This window comes from Sebastes fasciatus, chromosome 6 (genome assembly GCF_043250625.1).
Source record: "Sebastes fasciatus isolate fSebFas1 chromosome 6, fSebFas1.pri, whole genome shotgun sequence".
NCBI classification, from domain to species: domain Eukaryota; kingdom Metazoa; phylum Chordata; class Actinopteri; order Perciformes; family Sebastidae; genus Sebastes; species Sebastes fasciatus.
In genome coordinates, this window is record NC_133800.1 from 9121515 (window position 1) to 9139506 (window position 17992).

The window sequence follows — 17992 nt, forward strand, 5'->3', positions numbered from 1 at the left end:
ATTTTTTCCAAATAGTGGCTGTAATATTCTTGCAGAAATTTTTGGAATAGTACAATATGAATTGTGTTTTTTTTAAAAAGAATATTTTAGTTTTTGAGTAGTTTCACTATTTTTACCTTCTGTATTTAACGATGAGTATATTTCATATTTCAGCTATCATTTCACAGCTGCCTCTTGGATTTCAGAGTAGGGCTAGGCAATGATGTGATGGCATGATATGATGATATAAACTGTGAGACAATAGACATTTGTCTGGTTCATGGTTTCAGTTTCCATTAAAGTCGTCTTACCTGGCCCCACTGACATCCACTCCCACCATCAGCTGTCCGTTGAGTGACAGCAGTTCGTCTCTCAGTTTGATCCCCCCACAGCGGGCTGCTGGGCTCCTCTTCCTCACCTCTGTGACCCAGATGCAGCCCACATCCATGATGGGGCCCTGGTCCCTCCTCCTCCTCGGGCCTCCCTTCTTTCTCCCGTCAGGATCCCCAAAAATAGGGATGTTACCGAAGCTGAGGCCAAACTCAGCGGTGTCCCCACCGTCTTTACTGAGGGAGACAGCGTGAACCTCAACGTCTAACCCCTCCCTGCAGGAGAACGGGCTGACCGACGGAGCGGTGTCAGCATCCATGAAGTTAAAGTTAATGTACTCCATCAGTTTCTGAATGGCAGCCAGACACAGGGCCATGTCCTCCACACTAACACTGTTAACACTGCTGCTACTGCACACACTGTCCCCTTCCCCATTCTGGTAGGAGTCCTGATCCACCTGCTGGATGAAGAAGAAGAATGATCCATCAGTGAATGGAGCTGGATGATAACATCTGGTGTAAAGCCTTTAACAACTAAACCTGCATTTCCTACAAAGTAATAATCATTTGTTTTAACATTCTGAAACGCTGCACGCAGTTTCTTTGACCAGAAAAATGAGATCAGTTCATTTTAATGCAGTTGTTGTAATCTCAGCTCACCAAGGCGGTGTCACAGTCACAGAGTTCATATTGGAGAATTTTGACATGATGGAGAGCCATTGAGTCATTGAGGGAGGAAGGATCATATTAGCTGCTCTATATAACCCTGCTCTGCCGGAGTATAACTTGATCTGCAATCAGTCATCAGACGGGAATGGGTGGTACAAATACATCCGCTTGAATTAACCGTGTTAACTTGCTGCTCTGTCAGCTACAGAGAGAGCAAGCGGTCACTGCGCCACCAAGCTTCCAGCCCCACTTATTTAACCAGGACACACAAATGAATTTCACGGTGTCACTTGACTGGCCATTTGTACGTTGACAGTGATCTTTTTACCCACAATCATCCTATATTCCTTCTCCACCAAAAGCACAACTGAAATAGATGCAGTGGACATTGGAATTCATAACTGCTGTGAATTCAAGCTAACTACAGCTCGAGCCCTTTCAAGCCTATACAGGGGATGAGTGTTGATACTTAAGCCAGAATTAGCGTCTCAAGGTTGTATGCCTCCGCATCCATGCCAGTCCAAAATGTCATCACTTCATAATTTTATCCTGTTAGACATTTGTGTGAAATTGACATAATTAGCATATGAATTCAAAATGTGTCCACCAAATTCTAATCAGTTCCTCCTTGAGTCCAGGTAGATGTTTGTGCCAGATGTAATGAAAATCCCTCCAGGCGGGACATGTTCGCAACTCTGTAGTCCATTAATCTGGACCGTTGACGATGATAATAGAAGCACTTTGAGGGCATTTTGTAGGTTATTGCAGAGTATATCTGAGTTAGAATATGTTTTATATCTAAACATCAAAGTATATCTATGGCTTTTAGGGGCCTCTTTTAGTTGGGGGGCCCCAGGCCTACATACCTTGCATAATGGTAAAGTCCACACGAGTATTAGATCAATCAAATAATGATATAATATAGTTCTAATTATGTACCCTGGATGAACATATCATCGATTATCTGAAAGTCTGACCACCAAATTGAATAAGTTGGTATAAAATAAGTCATAATAACATGACAAATATCTTGTTATAATGTGAAAAGGAGAAAGGTTTCTCGTTATAATAAGAAACTGAGCACCTTTTTTTGGCAGCAATACACTGCCGTAATGTTGTATTTGAGATTCTATATTTAAGTAGAAGCATGGGGGATGAAATACCTTGTAGCCAGCATTGTCCTGATTCAGGTTGTGGTCCTGCTGTGATCTTGTGGTCTGAGCCCCGTGCCAGTTCTCCAGCAGTGGGAGGATGCTGAGGGCGTTGTCCTGAGTGATGGGCATCCTGGCATCCTGGGCCTGTTGGGGGTCCCTCACCAACAGACACTCTGATGCTTCCAACAGACACAGGAACCAGTGTGGGCCGACAGCCCCAAATCCATCTCTGAAAGAGGAGGGGGGGCTGCAGAGAAACTGGACAAACTCTACTCCGAGATTTCCAGATGAGCCACGGTGGAAAATATCAGATTACTGGCAGGATATGTCTGCTGTGGCGTCTGCAGCATCAGGCCATTTCCTAAAAGAGAACACAATCACATGTCACATTGTTGTAGTCGATAAAAAGGTAAAGAAAAAAAAGAGAATAATGAAAATATGTTTTTGTTTGTTGACAGCAGCTACAGTACAAGCCTTACACTGGGGAACTCTGCAAGGTTGTCCTTGACACTAACTGCTGCTGACCTGTGTTACAGACAGTCAACGCTTGGTTTCATGACCAAAATCTTTCCGAAAGCCAAAAACATGTTATTCCGATTATGGCATTTATTTCCAGAGAGACAGAATGAGGATTAATGAGTAGCTCTTCAAAAACACAGAACATTCTGTGCTTATGTGCACGTCAAACTTGTTGTTTTGAGTAATACTTCTGCAGTTTCTGATGCAAATCAACTGGCATGTTGGGGACGAACGCATTGAAAACGCAGAGTTCCATGAAAAATCATCGCTCAGTAAAAGTTGTTCCTCTCCCGGTGTCTCCATCCAAAACACCGGAGAACCGAACCAGGACAACGGCTGCGTGCCATTTTAATTTTTTTGAAAAATGACTGTCTGGAGCTCCACAGTTTTAATATCAACAGAGGGAGACGTGTGGCTGTGATGAGCAACATGTTGTTAGAGAGATTGTTCGGTGTGTGTGTGTGTGTTCCCAGAAACAAAAGTAAAAAATCCTATTACATTTGTGGATCATTATGTTTATGTTGCAGTATGAAGATTAAAGAGGCTACCTATCTTCTTGTTCTCAGCAACTATTTAAGTAAAACAGTCAAATCCAACTGAATCACACTTTAAGAATAATAATTAAAAAAAATACAACATGCAAAAGATTTGACCATATTTTAAATTATTTCATTTTATATATGGCCTTGTGATGACACAAGGAGGAAGCATTTTGTCTTTAGGCCTGTTGGAGATGAGCCAGGCCTGCGCAGAATCGATCACCGGCGATCGCCGCACACAATGCATGCCGGTTAGATTCGTGTCCGACTTGATCTGATCTTGCTCTGATGTCATGAACACGTGGGCAACGATAACCTCACGAGATCGAGCTGGCTGCAGTTGTGCCTGATTGGCTCTTAGTTTTGAGAACGAACACTATCCAAAATCCAAAATCCAAAATTTCTGTGTATTTGTAATATTTAACACTAGATTGTAACCCATTAGTCTCACATTGTGCAATGAAGGATCTGTTATCTTGTGTGGTTGATAATAATAATAATATTAATGAAGGTTATTTATCTAGTACTTATGAGCTTTACAAGGCAGACAAAAATAATAAAGGATAGAATCCAAGGCCAGATACACCCACATTTCCACATATATTTACAAACAAATCTGTCCGCAAACTACAAGTAGCCTATAGATCAGATCTAACAGGATGTAACTTTTCCTGTGACTTCCTGTAAATTCTATGAAGGATGTTGGAAACAGCTGGAAACTCTTGACAGCAGCTTTTTGTCTCCACCCCCTGCTGCTGCTGCCTGATCATGTCTGTTTTCCAGGCGAGGCGCAGTTCTTCTCCAACGAGCCTTTTTACGTATCACAAATACCTTTGTTAGTCTGCAGACAACAGTCGTGATGTAGTACGACGAGCAAACGCAGAGCAGGTGACGTAGTATATCGAGCGACTGTGAATGAAAGTTACGTTGAATATTAACGGGTCGTGTCTAGAAGAAAGCCCCAAACTGCGAATTCTGATCCGAAATCTGCAAAAACTTGCAAAAACTCTCGCGAGACTCGCTGTCCAATGAACTATCCTAACCTTTACCATTCAAGGTCGATGCCTAACCTTAAGAATCTCACGAGAGTTTCCTCAGTTTGCGGGCCCCCTTCTAGCCACTACCATAATAACATGATGGAATAATAACTGGTATAACAAGCGAGAAAGTCCACTACTGGTGGTTCGTGGGTGGATGGGTGGGTCCAACAAACACCGGACTTACCCCCAGGAGACCGCCGTTTGTGTCCTATGTGCAATGAAGTCATTTTAAGCCAAACCATAATGTTTTTTAACCAAATCTAACAGTTTATTTATGCTAAATCTTACCATTTATAGTAATGTACAACATCCGGAAATACACCAAAACTAAAAAGTGACTGGTCTCACCCCACTTTCCCCTACTGAAATAAATGAAAACATACGACTGCCTGGATGATAAAAATATATCCATAAGCATATGCTTAACTTCTATAACTTATAAAGTTATGGTTTGTGAATGGCTGACAGTGATGTTAAGTTTATGTAAAATATGGTCTGGGACACACCGAGCCAACGGAGTCCTTCAGGGGCCCCATTCGCACAGTGAAGGGCTCCTATGTGAAGTGAGGAATCTGGGTTGACCCTTCATCTACACGCTTAACTACAGACAGAGAGCTGAGTGCAGCCACATCTGTGGCAGATATAGACAAAAACGCAGGCTACCATGAGACCACACTTTAATGACTATGCAGAGCTTGGGCTTCAAATAAACTGTTGGGCTTTGTGGTACCATCTGCCTCTACTATTCCTGTACACTCCAACTGAAGGCAAACAGGGCCTGCCCCAGTTCTGGCCTGAGCTGAACCACGGACTGGAATAGGAGGTGTAGGTTTACATGGAAGTAGTGGAGGTGAGGGCATAGTAGAACCTCAGGGGGGTGAAGCTTTCAAAATGTGATATCAGGAGGCAAAGAAGACATCTACAGTTGCATATTAGATGACTAATGGGAGGAAGCTCCGCGAAATGAACGGGAGCTTTTCTGGGTTCAGCTAAACATGCAGAGTTCTTAAAGAGAAGCTCCTCCTGTTTGGAGGGAGTTCAGCCAACGGCTGTATGTTACGCACAGAGTCTGTTATTGTTTTTTTTGCTGTCTGTGGTTTTTGTAACTCTGCCAGGAGATTATGTATTCAGTCGTGTGTCTGTCTGTCTGTCCACGGCTCACGGTTCACATACTGCTGGACCCACCAGCATAATATTTTTTGTGCTAATTTTTTGACTGTATGCTCAAGGATCTCTCATGGTTGCGGTGGTTCACACTTTTTGAAAACATATTTTTTTGACAACATATTATATTGACTGTTTTATTCCTTCTGTCATTGACTGCTGACTCCTCACTACTGTTCCGGTAGGGGCCACAAGTCATCAACAAATGCTTCAGTTTGGACTCTTGTTTCCATATGGATTATCAATTGTTCCTCGTGCTGTATGTATGCAGCCTATGTATGTATGTATAACTATCGCTTAGCAAATGACAAACTGAACCGAGTGCTATAACAACGGACTGCGTCTTCTCATCTTGGTGGGAGTAAATGGTAAATGGACTTGCATTTATATAGTGCCTTTCTAGTCTTCCGACCACTCAAAGCGCTTTAAACTACATGTCAGCATACACCCATTCACACACACACATTCATACACTGATGGCAGAGGCTGCCATGCAAGGTGCCAACCTGCCCATCAGGATCCAATCGAAATACTCATTCACACACCGATGGCACAGCCTTCGGGAGCAATTTTAGGGGTTCAGTATCTTGCTCAAGGACACTTCAACAGGTGGACTGGAGGAACCGGGGATGCAACCGCTGACCTTCCGAGTTGTGGGCGACCCGCTCTACCTCTGAGCCACAGCCGAGGCTGGACCGAGGGCTGGGAGGCGGGGTTAAAGGAAACGCTATGGGCCCAATAGATGTGGAAGATGGCCGGAAGGTCCAGGTAATTTTATACTTGGAAGTCGAGCTTTCATGCCACTGAACATCTTTCATAGGAATGAATGGGTCTCCGACGCTGTATCCAGTTCTCTTTAAACATTCTTTGGATGATTTTTGCCATTTTATTTTGCTAATTTAATGGTCTGCCTCTGAAGAACGAGAGCCGCTGGTTTTATGTTATTCTCATTTCTTATCTTTGTTTCGCTGGTGATTTTTCTTTGGTGCCAAAAGTTTGTCTACGCAGTAAATACCCTGCATTCACCAGCTTGAACTTGCAAGAAGCTCACAGCAACACTGAAAAGTGATGAACATGGCTGCGACATGCTTATTGTCTTATGAATCTATTAAAGTCAGCTATGTCAGTGGTGTTGGAAAATCACATAAAATGTAAGTTATTATTTTGACATTGTGATCCCATGAGTCAGATATTATTGCAGATTGCAGATCTGCTGTCAACCTCGCGTTAGCCTTGAGCTTATCATTAGACTGTGATAAGGCCTTATATGATTTTCTAAAATCAGGCGATTCCCTAGAGGCACTTGTTCTTTCAGATGACTGCTGTTTCAAGGAGTGTTTCAGGTTTAACAGCTCAGTTTAACTGTGTGCTGGCAGGCTGTTATGGGCCGCCATCATAATAAATCTATAGCTGTTTGGGGCCCTTTTAGTTGGAGGCAGTTGCCTACTTTGCCCAACGGTAAAGTCTGCCCCTGGCCACAGGCCAAGCATTCAGCCTGTTCTGAACAGGCATGTTTTGAACAGGCACAGCACTAATATAATTCAACTGATGACACTGCCCTGCCTCTGTTCACACTATACCTATTATTCCACCAAAATCTTTTTTTAAAGAAGTGAACTCACTTCTTTCTGGTCTAATAAAGCTCACAGATTAAGTGGAGATTATATCCTTATCCTCGAGGGGAGGGGCGGCCTAAACCTTCCCAATTTGGAGTTTTATCACAACACAACTCAAATGTTATATATTGACCATATAATCAACGATACAAATGACGAATAGATATAGATAGGATAAGGATAGCTAATGGAAATCATCAGTTACAACCTTATAGCTTACTTCTAGCTCTTTTCTCCAAGCAAAAAATTAAAACTGCAAATTTTTGAATTAATAGTACATTAAACGCTTGGAAAAAATAGAAAAAATACTTAAACGTATACAACTTTGCAACAACCCATCAATAACTCTCCAAAACGCCGAACCACACGTGTATAAATTGTGGAATTCATTGGATATTACAAACCACAATTCAGTATTTTCATTTCAGGAAATAAATAATACATATAAACTAAAAGAAATAGATTTTTTTAAAGTAAAAACTGGAGTTTCTACTGAGAAAAAAAAGGATAAAAAGAAATGATTGACAAGATTATACTACAGTAGAGACAAAATGGGGGGTGAGGGTGATAAGCATGTATATGTCTGTGTGGGTGAGGCTGCAATATTATCTGTGATGACAACCGTAAAAATCATGAAATGTGATTTCTTGAAGAAAGGAGTATTATGTAATATGTTGAACCCTTAATCAATACAAAAATATTAAAAAATAAAAATAAAAAAAACCTGATGACACTGCCATACTTGGACTACTCAATGGCAATAACTGATGATACAGCCTATCAAAACTCTATTTCTCACTTCACACAACGATGCACTGATCACTACCTGCAGCTGAACGTGGACGTAACAAAAGAACTGGTCATTAGCACATCAAACACACCCATCATTGGACGGTAGCTCAACTCAGTTTTGATCAACTCATCACTTCTATACATAAACAACCCCCCTGATGCCCCCACCCGTTGTTGCTTTAAAAAGCATAATCCAACCCGTGGTGCTGTACCATTCCCCCTGCTACTTCACCATGTTAATAGGGGTGTAACGATACAATTTTACAACAATACAATACGATACGATTTCCATGGTTCCGATACAATGCAAGGAAGATATTTGGCTCATCTAGAGTGATACGATACGATTCAATGATTTGAAATCGATACAGTAACTTTTTTTGCCAATAATTCAATCAGTGTGACTGTGAAATAAATAGCTGTATATAGTAGTAAGTAGAAATAGTTTTTCTTGTAAGGGAATCGAGGATAAATTAATTACAGATATAATCAAGTAAACAACGATTAATGGCAAATACATACACCTTTTATTAGAAAATAATAAAATGTGCAACTGCAGGCCCTGCGGCTTCAGTTCTCAAGATACAAGGCAGTGCAATATTTAACAAAAAATATAATAAACCAACTTCTATTCACGTTAAATGAACAGTGGTTTAACCTGCTGTTCTGTCCTAAACGGTAGAGCAATAATACAGTGATCAACCGCTTATAGTGGTCAAACGGCTTGGGACACTAATCATTCCTACACAAACGCTGTTTAAATAATCTGCTTATAGTAATCAAGTAGTCCACTTACAGTGTTCATTTGGTTTTTTTTTCATACATGAAAACATACGGAAAAACATTTTAAAACTATGTTAGACTGATGTTAGTTGAATTTCTGTTTTGTTTTTTTACTTTACTCCTGAGATAATTTGATTCGCAGACCGTCTGCTTTCCAGCTGGATACGTGAGGCTGATGCTGCGTGGACATAGATATCATGACGGGGAAAGCTCTAAATGAAAAAAAACAACAGCGCCTGTGGCCGCTACCGGGTGAGAGAGCGAGGAGTCTAGTGTGCCATTCGTCTGCATGCATGCCAAGGATGCATGCTCACGCTGCAGAGGGCAGAGCTGGCAAGCTGGCGCATGTCTGGAGAGTGAACCGGAGTAACGTTTAACATTTCTTTACTGATAAAAGTGCTTAAAAACACTTTCATATAACCTTTGTCGTCCTGAAAGACAAGGTACAAATCCTTAGTATCGACTTTTGCGTTTTAAATCGATTTTATATCGATATACATCTCCCGTGAAGGACAACTTGCCGAGTACCTATCGATGTAGTTGGATCGTAGGAATATGAAACAATACATCGATGTAGTAGATGAATAGTCACAACCCTACATGTTAACCGTCTCCAACAAAAACAAACTTACCCGCATCACCCACACTGCTTCCAAAATCATCTGCCTACCCACACCCCAATCTCTCAGACATCAACCACAGAGCCATCACACGCCTAACACTCACAATAGCAAATAACACTGATCACCCTTTCAATCAACACTTGACATTACTACCATCTGGCCGGAAGTACAGGACTCTAGATGGGGTTCAGCAGGAGTTCGGTGTCAAACTGCCTCGCTGACACTGTTGTGAGCTATAGGATGTATGAAGATTTTATGTATTGTCTATATCTGCAGATTTCTGGGTTGTACTGGCAGCGAAAACAAATCTCCCTCTGGGACAATAAATATAAATCTCACCCTTTCTGAATTATTGAAATCACAATAGGCGGTCCATATAAACATTTGGCGCTCATTCGGTCTGCATACAACAACTCTGAGCCGTCTTCTCGCTGCTATACACTGCTTCCTGCTTCAGGCCCCGACACACCACGCCAGCGGTCGGCCGTCGGACACTTTGGCGCTCATCAAATCCACAGAGCCTGCTAATGTACAGAATCCAGAATGGGCGGATCAGATAAGCTATCAGATAGCAAAACAGCTAAGTGTAAATGCAATCAGGACACATTAGGGACAGACAGAAATTTGAGTGCACTGCACGAGACGCACTCTACTGGAGAATTGTAAATGCAAGAGGCTTACGTGAGCTTTGCTCCTCCTGTGTGTGACTAGACCAGTAAGTGGTCTGTGGTCCGTGTCCTGTGATAATGGCAGCTAAATTACACTGAAAGTAACCATAATTCTCCCTCCAACGGGAAGATTTCGACACATACAGTCATACAGAAGACGTAATTAAATGGCGGAGCAGTCATCTGTATGAGTAAGGGAGCAGCGTGAGAGCCTGACAAAACTTAACTGGCTTCACGTGAGTCATCCAGTGTTTCTGTGTTAGCTGATGGATGGCTGATAGCTATCTAGCTAAACTGTTATTGTTGTAACTAAACTGCGAAATTGCACAAGGGTTAGGAGAACAAAGATGGAGGCAATCTGATTTGTGATCTGGCCAACAGAGACACATATGTACAGTATGGCTAAGTGTGAATGAATGTGTCTTAATTGGCATCTGGACTTCTGTCAAGATATGACAAACTTGAAACCACAGTGTGTGAATGAGGCCTTTTCATAGAGGCTTTAAATTGTAATCTTCAGACAGACAGACAGACTGACAGACAGAGGAGACAGAGGAGACAGAAGCAGAATCAGTTCAACTGTTGACACACATCACTTAAATAACAACAGTATTAACATGACATTTCCAGTAATGACCTAAATCCCTCTAAATGGAGCCCTTCCCCCCTCTGGACATAATCTCTGTCCCACTGCTCGACACTTACCTACAGTCTATATTGATACAGATTTACAGCAGGACTTGTTCACTGCCTCGTCTCATCCCTGACTGTTATCCATCCATCCATCCATCCATTATCTGTGGGGGTTGGAGCCTAAACCCAGCTGACACTGGGTTAGAGGCAGGCAAACACAGGGCTGACCCATAGCGCTGCTAGACAGACAACCATTCACGGTCACGTTCACACCCACGGGCAATTTATAGTCAACAATTGAGCTAACCTGCATGTCTTTGGACTGTGGGAGGAAGGAAACTAACACGCTAACACGGGGAGAGAACATGCAAACTCCACACAGAAAGGCCCCTAACTGGCCAGCAGGTTCAAGATCAGATCACTGTTCCTGTGCAGCGACAGAGCTAACAGCACTATTTATCGATTTCAAATACATTTGTTGTTGGAAACAATGGTAAAATGCTTTGAATCGTGGTTAATAGTCCATCTGTTATTTGTGTGAAACAGTATAAACCCTGGAGGAAAGGAACAATAAAGCAAAGCACACATTTTGATTGGTAGTGATCCTTCCCTACGCTATTATTATTATTATTACTGTATGGAAAGCTGATCAGAAGACACAGTTTATGTATTTAACCTCTTCTACTCCTTGTGGATGCCGGCGTCCTCGGCCAACTTTACGGTCTTTCAGAGGTTGTCCTATGCTAGGGTGAAGATATCATATGAAACTAGAAAACCTAAGGAATCCATTGGTACCAATGTCATGCTAGCCTATCAGAACTTAGTTAACTTGTGCTTATGTCATATAGGCTCCGCCGTAGCCTCCTCCGTCCCTATTATTGCGTCTACAAACCGGTGGATAAATTGTTTTGAGCGTCACAACCCCTGCGAAATGATTAGAATTTGATCGATTCGGTCCAATAACATTTGGAAAGTCTAGAAGAGCCGCACGATTGAATTATTCCATCCCCGTTCAAGTTAACATAGGGCTGAACCAGAAGTCTCTCTTAACAATCTGCAAAAGTAGCAGCAGACACGCCCCCAGCATTTCAGAGCTTATTTTTTCATGATTTAGATACCTAATTTTATATACTTGGCAATTTCTTTTAATCATTCAAATTTGTCTGGGTGGTTAATAACAGTTTTTTTCTGTGGTGTGACAAACTCATCTATATCTACACAGATTTATTTTTGCTTTACCTGGACTTTAAGTCCAGTTTCAAATCAGACACAGAGATACTGTAAAGCAGTTTATACTTCAGGTTTTACAACTTTTGGAAAGTAATCACAGTAGCTATACAGTGTCATATGCAAAAGTAGGTTTCTGCTTCCCTCCTATCTCTAATATTGTCCTTCAGACTTATGGAGTACCTTCCAGAACTCCCTAAATTTGATGCTACACCATACCGCACCTCTTTATATTCACTAATACACAGACAACCATCCTCGGACTTAAAAGCCTCAACGTGTTTCTCAAGGTGTGCACACTCAGATGGTGGTTTGTTTTGTTGGGTGAACAAATTTCTCTACTTTACAGTTTAACAAAACGGATTAGTCCCCTACTTATTGTTCTGTGTTTCAGGCTGACCTACATGTCTCATCCTACCCCTCCCCCTCTACGCTGCTCTTACCCAAGGCGCCATATGGCCAAGGATTACAAAAAGTCCCATTTCCGTACATCCGAAATGTCACATTGTTACAGAATAAAGGGTGAAACACCATTAATGGGATCCACTATGGACCCTTCAATCAGCTGGTGACTGACTATCAAAACTGAACTATTTTAAACCCACCATAACAGGATAGTTTCACTTTTAAAACAAAAACATCATCATTCCGAGCAAAGATGTTTTACCTGTTATTATTGCTATGAATGACCAGAGCCATTTTGTGATATATTTCCTAACTTCCTTTTTACCTGATTTTAGTTTTAGCGTTCAAGTAAAAACAAAAAGATTTACTTATTAAGTAAATGTGAGCAGTAGGTGAGCACTTCTGTCATATTCAGTAGTCAGTCTGTCCACCCCTCCAAGAAAGGCCACCTTATCATGGTGGAGGGGTTTGTGCGTGGGAGCTGTGTTGTCGGGGGGAATAGCTCCTGGTAGGGTCTCCTAAGGCAAATGTCGCGGTCACCGAAGCAAAAATTTGGGTGTGGGAGGTGTTCTTGGAGCCTATGAAGGACTTTCCGTTGACCTCAAGGAAGTTCTGGTAAACTGTCAGATGATTCAGGAGGAGAAAGCAGGGTTTGGCTCAGGCTGTGTTCAGCAGGAGAGGAGAACTGCTGAGCCTGAGGGGTCATGGTAGTTTGCCCATTCAGTCTATGTGTTGTGGACTTGGAGAAGGCTAAAGATCGTGTCTCCCAGGTCCTCCCAGTGTCTTGTGTGGGGGTAATGCTGGAGTATGGGGTACCGGGCCATCCGGTCCTTATATAACCGGAGTGAGAACTGTGTCCATGATTAGCCATGTCTAGGCATGAAGTCAAACATGTTTTCAGTGGGTATTGGACAGGATCTCAAGGCGCAGCTGGGGAGAGGAGAGTGTCCGGTTTGGGGACCTCAGAATTGCTTCTCTTTGCAGATGATGTGGTTCTGTTGGCTTCATCAGACCGCTAGGGATGGGCGATAAATCAAATTTTGGCTTCCAACAATTTACGAAAACAACAATTATGAATGAGGGAGTTCTTGAGCGAATTGCTGCCCCAAGTGAAGGAGTCTAAATATCTCGGGGTCCTGTTCACGAGTGAGGGTAAACTGGAGCGTGAGATCGACGGGTGGATTGGGACAGCGTCTGCGGTACTGACAGAGGGAGCTGAACTGGAAGACACCTGTAGTCATGAGCTTTGGGTTGTGACCGAAAAGAATGAGATTGCGGATTCAAGCAGCCGAAATGCGTTTCCTCTATAGGACGGCTGGGCTCAGCCATAGAGATAGGGTAAAGAGCTCGGAGTAGAGCCGCTGCACCTTTGTGTCAAAAGGAGCCACTTGAGGTGGTTCAGGCATTTGATCAGGATGCCTCCTGGGCGCCTTCCTTTGTAGTTTTTTGGAGACCCCTGGGTAGACCGAGAACACGCCGGAGAGATCCACCTCGAGATCCCCCAGAAGGAGCTGGAAAAGTTGCTGGCAAGAGGGATGTCTTGACGACCTTGCTTAGCCTGCTGCCGCTGCGACCCAACCCTGGATAAGTAGCTGAAAACAGATGGATGGACAGCCTGTCCAGCTGATAACCAGGAATTTGAATGTGGATAAAGGTAGCGCTTCCTTAGAGGCTATAACACTTCATAAAACAAATTGTTATATTGCATTAGGTTCAAAATGGCTTATTAGCGGTCCAAACACCAGTCTATCAATTCTAGTGGTATGTGCCCCAGTTTTACCAACCAAAATTTGGTGCAAAACCAATAATAGTTGATATTGTCACAACATTTTAATTATACCGTTTGCTATTTTTTTATAATTTGTGGGGAAAAAATAGCAAATTGGTATTAAAATACTCTGCCTTTAAGCAGTGTTGGAAACCCTATACTAACACAAATAATTGCCACACTATTCTGTCCAAAATCTCAAGTAATTAGGCTTTTACTGTTTTATTTTGCAATAAAATGTGGTATTCCCAAAACTTGCCATTCTGGGAAAAAGAACTTGACTGCTTGAAACAATATTCTTTAGTCTTAACACAGAACAGTTCATTTATTTCTACGTAAATGTGAGCAGTTGGTGAGCTGTCAATACATGTCATTAGTCCTGCCCTTCACAGTTCACACTCTCCATCTGCCTCAACAAAACACATTTTTCTCTACCTCCCCTGAAATAGAGACCACCATCCCCATTGTCAGAATAAATCTAAATAATTAAATGTAACATTAACCGTCAGGGGAAAGACGAGGCCCCTCAGCATCTGTCTGAATCAGCTCAGCAGGTGACAATCACATCTTACGTACACTTTATGGGATTAAAGTAACAGCTCAAATCAATTAAAATCAGGTGAGTTGAGAAACACTCACCACACAAGCAGAGAAGCGCAACCAGCGCTGCAGGTCAAACAGGCTGAAGTAAGTCTAACACATTATTTTACCCAGAGCGTCTGCATCAGGATGATGTTAGTTTAAAGTTATTACGCAGCATTTCCTTTCTTCTCTTTAACAAGTTGTTGACGTTGTTATAAACCATGTCCAATAGGACGTGGTTTGTTTGGGGGTGAAACTGATTCAGGGCTCTGAGGCTGGACAAGGGAACTGGAACATGCCAGGGATTAGAGATATTTATTGTTTCAGGCCGTGGTGAGCTGCTGTCAGCAGTTTATGTGAGCGGTGTGCAGAGGCAGAGCAGAGCAGGCTGATTCGGTCTTGAACTGGAGTGGACAATTTTCACCTCGCTGTATTGGTGTGAATATTACCACATCAGTCTTTCTGTATAGTGTGCATCTTGTACACACCAACTCTGTGTGTGTGTGTGTGTGTGTGTGTGTGTGTGTGTGTGTGTGTGTGTGTGTGTGTGTGTGTGTGTGTGCATGTCTGGCTGATAGTATAATTTAAAAACTATAGCATCTACAGGTGTGTCCCTTATTTTGCTCCAGGCCATCTTGTTTTGCTTCTGACTGTTCATCAGGTGGAGTCATACAGCTACGGAGTTGAAACAAGTTGAATCAAGTTCAAACTGAAACAATTTCACCTTGAGCTGCTGCGTCTTCAACTGAATTTATGTTACTAGAGGCGAATCTATATCTGAATCTGTATTTACATTCAGGAGTGCTACTGAATCTGGGGACCAACACGTAGAAACGTGGGTTGGTGGGAGTGCAAAGATTACAGAATCTGTAACCTATATTGAGGCCATAGACAGAAATGCAGGTCCCTGATGAATACCTGTTCTAAAAGAATCCTCTCTACTGTTAACAGAATGCTCCAAACTAACTGATATGATTGCTTATGAATGTATGAAAAAAAAAATCATTTAAGGAATATGTTTATCCGCTTATAAGAGAGGTGGGTCATGTACTACCTTTAAAGCACTGTGTGTACTTGTAAAAACTTGCTTTCTGGCAACCAGTGTTCCTCCAGTCTCAGCTCTGCTGGCCCCATCTGAACAAATGCCTCCTTAAGTACTAGACACGCCTTTCATTTAAAGGATAAGTTCACATACCCACATGCCCTTGTGTATATTGATACAGGTTTTGTTTGCTGTAATCATTCCTCCTGTTCATACTGGTGTCTAATGCAATTTCAGTGTTAGTAATTGGATACGCACCCCCATCACTTTCATTGGAAGCATGTTAGGAAGGTATATCCTATAATGACAATGTTTATATGGACACCTGACTAACTGGGTTTTGGACAGACATGAAAAAATAAATCAATCATTTAAGCCCACACTGAACCCAGGCCAAGTCATTCAGCTCCAGCCTGGTCCTGACAACTAAAACTTTTCACCAGAACCCGTCCAACTTGTGGCCAATGTTTTAATATCACAACTCTCCTCCCTCACTTTCCATTTCTGTCTGTCTGTCTCTCTCACACACACACACACACACACACACACACACACACACCAAGCGTAACCCAGCCAAAGCCTGAAAACACATTCAGTAATGTGGAACACCAATGCCAAAACTCGATGAAGAGAAAACAAACTATTTTCCTTCTTAATACTTCTCATTATTGTGTGTTTCTCAGGATCATTGTGGAGCTGTCTCAGCCTGCAATGTACACAAAGCTTTAAAGTGGAACTGAAGCAATTAACCAAGTTGAGCTGTTTAGTAAATGGACTTCCACTCTAATGAACAACTATATGACAAACGTGACAAAAGTAAGCATTTAAAAGAAAAAAAACGTTACGTCACGAAGTTGGTTGGCTCGGCTGAGTTACACAGATACAACGGTAGAGACGATGAAATACGAAGACTGAGGGGCCACAGGACAGAAGAAGATAAAAGGGGGAACAATATTGTAATGTTCCTGGATGTTAAGATGAGTTTTACAATGTTAAAACTAAGGACAAAACAGTCCATTTCATAAACTGCCACTGAAATGGAGAACAGTACTGCAGTGCTCCCCCACATCCATTGCTTTGGTTTTGAAATCCTCCCTATTTTTACGGTCTCAAGGTTGGCAAGTATGCTATAATATGTGGGCTTAAGAATCAGATAGTGCTTTCTGCATTTATTTTCTTAGCGACCCTGTCTTTGAACAATCTGAATGAGACAGCAGAGGAGGAGAGACAGGTGATCAGAGAGGGGAGAGGACAGGAAATGGGGAGACAGAGTCGGTTGCAGTTGGAGCCAGTGTATCGGAGAGCTCTTCCTCTTTAGTGCCACTAGCCAGCACTGCAGTAGCCTACTGCTCTCCGTTTCACTAGTAGTTGGATTGTTTCGTCCTTTGCTTTAATATTGTAAAACACATCTTTATATCCAGGAACAATATATGATACTGTCCCCCCTTTTGTCTTCTTCTGACCTGTGTCTCCTTAGTCTCCGTCTTTCACTCTTTCACTTTAGCAGCTAAAGAGACAGATATTTTTCTCAGGAGTTGGTGGAGACCAACCCAGAGCAAAATGGTCTTCCCCAAGCTGATGTGACAGCAGAATTGTACTTGACAAAAATAGTTCTCAAGAGGCTCTTTAAAAGGAGTATACAGGACGAAAACAATGTTGTTTTTAGTTATCGATCCATTGATCTTAATCTGCATATAGTGAAACCGGCAAGCTCAAAGGGACACTGGTAGGCCTTGATCAATCATTATAGCCACCATTAATAAGTTTACAACATAAAAAAACAGCGAGAGATTTGTGCGATTTAAACAGCTGTCAGTGGAAATTCTGTCTGGTTCTGGTTCTGTCTGGTTCCTGAAGGTGGTAGGCTGGGAATGATCAGAGCAGCCTGGATGGCAGCCTCTAGATGTAAAAGCTATCACATTATTTCATAGTGAAGTCATGTTGAAGCTGTGGCCAAAAGAAAAGCTTGAGAAAAACACTGAATGGAGTTACAGAGAGCAGAGATTTCCTCTGCAGGAATGCACAAGTTATACCAATCCAAAAAAAAAAGAAATTCACCTATACTTCATTTGAATCATGACACAAACACAAAGGGAACATCAGATTTTAAGTGTATAGGCACCAAAGAGGAGTTTTTATTTTTCTATCTTTAAATGTCTGTCAAATTGGTGCATTTCATACCTTCTGTTATTTGCCTTCACATAACTGTAGCTAAACTCTAACTGAATGTATTGATACAAAGCAGACTCCCTTAAGAGAAACACAGATGTGGTCAAGGGAGAAAAACCCCTGGCTGCATGCTGACATGACAAACACAACTAGTTCTAAGAGGTTTTTCAAGCTATAAAGTCATAGTGTCCTCCACAATAGGTTACAATTTAATTTCAGCCAGTTCTCACATTTTAATGTTCTGATTTTAATACAGTCAAGAGAGCCAGTATAGGCCACTATAAAGCTGAA

The 17992-nt window shown here is 42.0% G+C and overlaps 1 protein-coding gene across 1 annotated transcript in view; it reads right to left on the reverse strand.

The window, feature by feature from the left end:
- Positions 1-17992, reverse strand: part of pdzd2 (PDZ domain containing 2) — a 46939-nt gene that overhangs the window by 28060 nt on the left and 887 nt on the right. The window contains 2 exon segments of the mRNA XM_074637513.1: positions 291-769; positions 2141-2492. Of these exon segments, the coding sequence (XP_074493614.1) occupies positions 291-769; positions 2141-2260 (599 nt within the window). The 5' untranslated portion in view covers positions 2261-2492.